The following is a 7,848-nucleotide window of genomic DNA, read 5'->3' on the forward strand; positions in this document are numbered from 1 at the left end:
CTTCTATGAGGTTAACTTTACTTTTCTCTGTCTCTTCTCCTAACTTTGTGCTCCTCTTACTTATAAGCTCTTCACTCGCACTGTTTGTATTCCCCCATATTAATGAACCAATACGCTGTCACCCACTTAACTGTTCTACTTCTGGACCGCTAAGGACTGTTTAATCTAAAATAAACAAATAAATAAAACTTTACTATCTTATTTGCTCCTACTGCTCCTTGTGCCTGATCGGTGTCTTAATCTGGCTGCTGACCTTCGCACTACTGAGCTTCCACCTTTTACTGCTTTGAAGTCAGCCGCGGCCTTTTTTTTTTTTTAACAAAAGTTCAGTTTCATTCAATACTCCTGAAAACGTATAAACTTATATTTTAATTTTGACAAAATGTTAAATTGTATTTTTGGAAATTTCACATTGTGCATGTTGTCCTTTAATAAGAATTTAATTTTCTCCATGCAGTGCTCTGTGAGCTGTGGGGAAGGAATTCAACAACGACAAGTTATCTGCAGAGCCACTGACAACAGCATTGGTTTTTGTGAAGGCGAAAAGCCAGAAACAGTGCTTATCTGTAAAATGATACCTTGTCCAGGTAAAAAACAATGTAGAAAATGTATTTTCTGGACATTGCTAAAATAATATATTTGATTTTTGCTTTCCAAATAACAAAAAGACATGTTGACTTTATTTCTGCATAGTACAGTGAATCCTCGTTTATCACGGTTAATCCGTTCCAGACTCTACCCTGATAAATGAATTTTCGCGAAGTAGGATTCTTTATTTATAAATCGAATATTTTCACAGTTAGAGTATAGAAAACCTGTTTACAACCTTCTAAATATGTTTTTTAACATTATTAGAGCCCTCTAGACATGAAATAACACCCTTTAGTCACCATTACACTCGTATTACCCAATATATTAGACAAAATAAGAGAAAATAAGACATATTAGACATTACAAATATCATATTACTAGGCGCACTCACCTTTTAAGGCGACCAACTTTTATTCTCAATTTTTGTGCGCTCCATGTGTACATTAGACATGTAAGTGTAGGGAATGAGAACATCAAACTGCCCATTCATAACATCTCCCGAAAACGAAAAGTTTTTTTATCTCCTCAAGTGCCTGTCCAAAGTCGTACAATGTCAGCCTGAATCTGTACCGCTAAAGACGGAGTTTCATGCACTTAATAAGCTATAGATGAGAATAAGCAAGCACCATCTCCCCTGATATTTACTACGCGGTGAGGCATTTGTACTCCATCAACATTAATTATTTCCAGAGACATAATTTGGTCTATTTTTCCTGCGCATCACGCACAAAAGCAAGGGAATGATGAAAGCACCAGAACTCTGCTCACATCGCGTCGCTTCGTACCTCAAGCCACCAATAGTAAGTCTGTAATAAGTGGAATACCGTTACACTTTGCACTCACGGGACGGAAGGACAATCCCGAACGCTTTTATATAGTAGATTATTGTACTGTACATTTAATTGCACACAACCACTAACCTATGAAGGCACGACCTCAGTAGGAGAGTCTTCAGAGGTGGTACAGTATCTTCAGCAGGTGCATTGTTGTCTTCAGTGAAGAAGTACTAGGAGTAGGCAGGGGGTGTCTGGGTGTGCGGCTGAAGAACATCTTGATAGGCAGTTGCTGGCACTGTCTTTTCATATGCGTGAGGAGGCTTTTGTAGGGTATTGCCATCTTTAATCATATCCAAGAGTTTCACCTTCTCCTGGATAGTAAGCATCTTCCTCCGGCGCTTAGTTTTATTGTCAGAAGGCTTAGAAAAAGCAGCACGTTTAGGAGCCATCGTAGGGCTTAAATAAAAGTTCTCAGAAAGCGCATGCGTAGTGACGTAAGCGTGTATGAGAAAAAAATCGAGATAGAGTGAAGACGCGAAAGTCGAAGCATGATATAGCGAGGGATCACTGTATGCTTTTTTATCAAATATTGACAAGAAAATAAGAGACTCTAGTAGTAAAAAGTATTAAATCATCATTTAGTTGGTATTGATAAAGGTACAGTATGTTTATACAGTTAGGTCCATAAATATTTGGACAGAGACAACTTTTTTCTAATTTTGGTTCTGTACATTACTACAATGAATTTTAAATGAAACAACTCAGATGAAATTGAAGTACAGACTTTTATCTTTAATTCAGTGGGTTGAACAATAAGATTGCATAAAAATGTTAGGCAACTAAAGCATTTTTTTAACACAATCCCTGCATTTCAGGGGCTCAAAAGTAATTGAACAGTTGCCTCAAAGGCTATTTCATGGGCAGGTGTGGGCAAGTCCGTTGTTATGTCATTATCAATTAAGCAGATAAAAGGCCTGGAGTTGATTTGAAGTGTGGTGCTTGCATGTGGAAGATTTTGCTGTGAACAGACAACCAGCGTTCAAAGGAGCTCTCCATGCAGGTGAAAGAAGCCATCCTTAAGCTATGAAAACAGAAAAAACCCATCCGAGAAATTGCTACAATATTACAAGTGGCAAAATCTACAGTTTGGTACATCCTGAGAAAGAAAGCAAGCACTGGTGAACTTAGCAAAAAGACCTGGACGTCCATGGAAGACAACAGTGGTGGATGATTGCAGAATCATTTCCATGATGAAGAGAAACCCCTTCACAACAGCCAACCAAGTGAACAACACTCTCCAGGGGGTAGGCGTATCATTATCCAAGTCTACCATAAAGAGAAGACTGCATGAAAGTAAATACAGAGGGTGCGCTGCAAGGTGCAAGCCACTCATAAAGCCTCAAGAATAGAATGGCAAGATTGGACTTTGCTAAAGAACATATAAAAAAGCCAGCACAGTTCTGGAAAAACATTCTTTGGACAGATGAAACCAAGATCAACCTCTACCAGAATGATGGCAAGAAAAAAGTATGGAGAAGGCGTGGAACAGCTCATTATCCAAAGCATACTACATCATCTGTAAAACACGGTGGAGGCAGTGTGATGGCTTGGGCGTGCATGGCTGCCAGTGGCACTGGGACACTAGTGTTTATTGATGATGTGACACAGGACAGAAGCAGCCGAATGAATTCTGAGGTGTTCAGAGACATACTGTCTGCTCAAATCCAGCTAAATGCAGTCAAATTGATTGTACGGCGTTTCATGGTACAAATGGACAATGACCCAAAACATACAGCCAAAGCAACCCAGGAGTTTACTAAAGCAAAGAAGCGGAAAATTCTTGAATGGCCAAGTCAGTCACCTGATCTTAACCCAATTGAGCATGCACTTCACTTGTTGAAGACTAAACTTCGGACAGAAAGGCCCACAAACAAACAGCAACTGAAAGCCGCTGCAGTAAAGGCCTGGCAGAGCATTAAAAAGGAGGAAACCCAGCATCTGGTGATGTCCATGAGTTCAATACTTCAGGCTGTCATTGACAGCAAAGGGTTTTCAACTAAGTATTAGAAATGAACATTTTATTTCCAGTTATTTACTTTGTCCAATTACTTTTGAGCCCCTGAAATGAAGGGATTGTGCTAAAAAAAATGCTTTAGTTGCCTAACATTTTTATGCAATCTTATTGTTCAACCCACTGAATTAAAGATAAAAGTCTGTACTTCAATTTCATCTGAGTTGTTTCATTTAAAATTCATTATGGTAATGTATAGAACCAAAAATTAGAAAAAAGTTGTCTCTGTCCAAATATTTATGCACCTAACTGTATAAGTGATGATTCCAAACTGTCATACATTGCTTCTTAGATAGCATTAGAACAAACCCCAAGTACCTGTTTATAATCAAGTTATAAAAAATTAGTTAAAAACAACTTTTTCTAATGCAAACAGATGCCATTTATAAACAATTAGCTAGTAGGACTGACTTAAAAGATACTAGATAATTAAGTTTACAACACAGAATAAAGGTAGAAGCATTTGTCCAAAAAAACACAAAAGTTATGTCAGCAGTGTTCTGTTAGATTGAAAAAGGTAGTAGTAAAAAATGTCTCTAACTGCCAGATAAAACCCCTAGCAGTTCAGCTGGAAACCACAATATGCACTCCCTACCCTAAACCCACCTTCTTTTTTAAAAACAAGCTTCCGTGCTATAAAAACTAGCCAAAAAGGACTGGGAGATAGACAAAGTGAAAAAGTGCATGCAAAAGTTAAATCTAGTAGAAAAAATCATAGGCATCAAAACTCTAAATTAAAGTCAAAAGTGATAATCAAAAAGTATATTACCAAGAAATACTAACAGAAAGACAATCAGAAATAAAGATTTAATACATAATTCACAATCTAAGGTGACTAGGAAATGTCCAATGCTGACCTTTAATTTCATCACAGTGGTAACATCTCAAGTTGCACACTTTATAGAGTTATTTTCTTACCAGTGCCATCGTAGCAGTAGACAAAATGGCAGCACCCATAAAAAACAAAATGGCATCAAATATAACTAATTTAAATATGTTTTAAATCAAAAACTCTTATCTCCAGTGGTTTTAGAATACTTCACAAATCATGATAGGAATGAAAAAGATTATGTTAATATTACAAAAAAAAAGAATTTCAATTAACTCATCCATAACAAGCAAAAAACTGGCCTGATTTAACTTCTAAGTTTTAATTATAAGAAGTGCAGATACATTATTCCCTGTTTGTTAAAATCTTTTTCTTTTTTTTAAGAAAAATCCATCCTGCATTCATTGAGCACGGAAACTATTCAAAATGTAACCCCAAAGGTTCTTTTGGTCTCCCAGAATGTTCCAAGAAATCCTGTTAACAAGATTTTAACAAGTAAGTAATAAATGTATAAAAATGCATATAAGATGTACAATAAAAGTGGACATTTATCAAATTATATTTGATGACTGACATTCTTTAGTGAAAATTTAATTATTTTGGCTAACATTTAAAATGAATGTATCCTGCTCTTATAATACAATAATAACTTTGTGATTATTGTTTTTATTAAAATGTTTTAGATGCAATGCAGTATTCCTGGAAAAAAAGATCTATGGTTTTACTATGTTTTTTACTGTGTACTTCGGAACATTCTTCCAACCTCGATACACAGAAGAAACAATTTACTATCAAATATAAAAAAATCCTAATAAGCTGAGCAAATTCTTTCAATACTATGTCCGTTAGTGTAGAAGTATTATTAGATCTCTTTAAATTTTTGAAAAGATCGTAAGAGTTTAGCTCTGTACAGTTTATATGTAGAAAGGTTAACATAATATTGCAGACAGTATGGTGTAGTGTCTAAAGCACTGGAAGTTTATCCATAATATTGTAAGTTCAGTTCCTGCCTCTGTTTCATGTGTGACTCTGAGTAAATCACTTAAAAGTACTTGTTCTCCAACTGTACAAAACAAAAGGTCATAATTATTGTTAGCAATTAAATCATTCATTGTTCTTAGGAAAAACAAAGCTTAAGTGAGTAAAAAATGAATACTGAGGCTTGTAAATAGTTGATCGTTCATGTCATCAGTCACTGAACATATCTTATAAGGAAACATGCTAAGAGGATGTGTCTGGTGAACTTGGCATATTATTAAAAGTAGTAATTTCTAGATCTTTATTAATGCTTTTTTATTGTATTGCTCATCAATCATGCATTTTAAACCACTGTAGTAAATATTTAATACATTGCTTTGTGCAACTTGAAATTACAGTTAGTGACATTAAAATATAAGAGAGTTAATAAATGTTAATATTTATCTTAAATATTTGTCTAAAGGGATGTGTTTGTACTCTGCTTAATTACAGATGAGCCTTGTCATGGAGATAAATCAATATTCTGTCAGATGGAAGTCTTAGCCCGTTATTGTTCCATTCCTGGATATAATAAGTTATGCTGTGAATCCTGTAACAAAAAAGTAGATTCAACTACAGAACCTCCCAACTTGGAGAAACTGGCTTCTGAGGATAAAACTATAGGAGATACAGTGCAAGTTCATCCCAACCCAAGCCCTCTTCCCATACCAGAATCAACAATACCAATCCCCCTGAATCAACCTGAAATGATAAGTGTTGCTGCTATAAACCATAATAATTCAACTCCTGTTCTTTCAGAACTAATTGTCAATACAACAGTCTCTGTTGCATCTGGTACCTTTGTAACAAACTCAAGGGTTCATAACACCTCATCTGTAAACAATGAACATATTATAACTACAATTAAACTACCTCATGTCCAAAAACTAGCAGGTACTGAAGCCTTGGAGAGTTTAGATACCACTTCTTCGCCACGGCTTACGTTAAAAGCAGATATGACTTTGCCTGGCTCAAACCTTAGGGTGAGCACTTTAAGTTTCTCAGGGGTCACCAAATCAAAAAGGGATGATTCTGTTTCTGAGAAAGACTTGACACACAGAACCTCACCTGTGGTGACATGATTTCTGATGTCAAATGGAAACACCATTGACAGCAAAGTGTCACTGCTTGTTCTCATTCTCCTTGTTTTTTCAAAGGCACTTTTTATTTTATCCATTTGCTGCAAGTAAATCATTTCTGTGTAAGTGGACATCAGTAGGCAAATGAGGCAAATGGTTACCTCGTGGTTTGGCAATAGATGTGTAACAACTTGCTTAAAACAGCTGTTAAGGTACAACTTCCTCTGGAAAGTTTAAAATTAAGGCTTTTAAATATAAATAACATTTCCCACATAAATTAATCACTCTTTAGTGTGACAAATATTAGCTAACTACGGAAATACAATAAAGCTACCTATTGCAGTAGGGGAAAAATGTAAAGCATTGGAGATACAACTTTAGACAAAGTATATAGTGCACAGTAAATTAAACCAGTATTAATATAAGCTGGTGCTCATTTGTTATGTGCTGGTACACTAATCTTAATAAAACAAGTGTTGCAAACTAGTAGCAAAACTTTCTGAATTAATGTAAACAAACTGTATATGTAAGTACTGCCATCCCATTGTGACTGGTGCCAGTGTATTTGAACAAGTGCAGGTTACAACCTTGACTTTGCTTCCAGTTCAGTTATTGTTTTTTAAATTATGTTTCCAGTTATAGTGTATATAGTGTAAATGTCAATGGTATACAGTATAACAATAACTCTGGAAAGGATATTGTAAATTCTAAAGAGTCAAGAGGAAGGACAACTTAAAGAATTTCATACAGTGAGCCTGTTTAACCTGCAATGACTTGCTGCTTGATCTGTCAGTTCAGTCGTGAATTACAGTACATGTCATAACATTGTGTGTTTTGTATAGTTCTTGTATATACATGAATGAGAGCTTTAAATGTTAATATTTATTAAATTTTGAAATACTAGCAAATAGTAAAATACTTTTTTATTGTTATAAAAGAAAATTATTTGCAACTGCCATCACAATGGTGATGAAAAGTATAACCTATAGTAATATAGTGAGTGTATATCAGGACTGAAAATGTGATTGAAAACTTCCCTGCTCTAATTTTTCTCCATGTTCTCTCTGGGGAAAACCTCTTAAATATACAAACATCATTGTTTTTAAGTATTTTCCACTCAAGTTAAACTTCAGAGGCAAGGTAGCAACTTTAAATGGAATTTCAGATACTGCATCTATGACTTTTGTGCTCTTTCAGGAAATGAAACATTATTTCATATATATATATATATATATATATATACACATACATACAGTGCATCCGGAAAGTATTCACAGCGCATCACTTTTTCCACATTTTGTTGTTACAGCCTTATTGCAAAATGGAATCATTTTTTTCCTCAGAATTCTACACACAACACCCCATAATTACATTAAAAAACGTTTACTTGGGATTTTTGCAAATTTATTAAAAATAAAAAAACTGAGAAATCACGTGTACATAAGTAGTCACAGCCTTTGCTCAATGCTTTGTCGATGCACCTTT

General features: G+C 35.1%; 1 protein-coding gene across 4 annotated transcripts in view; it reads left to right on the plus strand.

Moving 5' to 3' along the window:
- LOC120541319 (A disintegrin and metalloproteinase with thrombospondin motifs 3) overlaps window positions 1-7,637 on the plus strand; it is a 325,004-nt gene extending 317,367 nt beyond the window's left edge. For all 4 annotated transcript variants that reach the window (XM_039772826.1, XM_039772833.1, XM_039772841.1 and 1 more), the window contains 3 exons: window positions 458-587; window positions 4,652-4,762; window positions 5,738-7,637. In XM_039772826.1, the coding sequence (XP_039628760.1) occupies window positions 458-587; window positions 4,652-4,762; window positions 5,738-6,366 (870 nt within the window). In that variant the 3' untranslated portion in view covers window positions 6,367-7,637. The remainder of the gene's footprint in view (window positions 1-457; window positions 588-4,651; window positions 4,763-5,737) is intronic.
- The last annotated feature ends 211 nt before the right edge of the window (window positions 7,638-7,848 follow it).

The sequence above is a fragment of the Polypterus senegalus genome, chromosome 1 (assembly GCF_016835505.1).
Source record: "Polypterus senegalus isolate Bchr_013 chromosome 1, ASM1683550v1, whole genome shotgun sequence".
NCBI classification, from domain to species: domain Eukaryota; kingdom Metazoa; phylum Chordata; class Cladistia; order Polypteriformes; family Polypteridae; genus Polypterus; species Polypterus senegalus.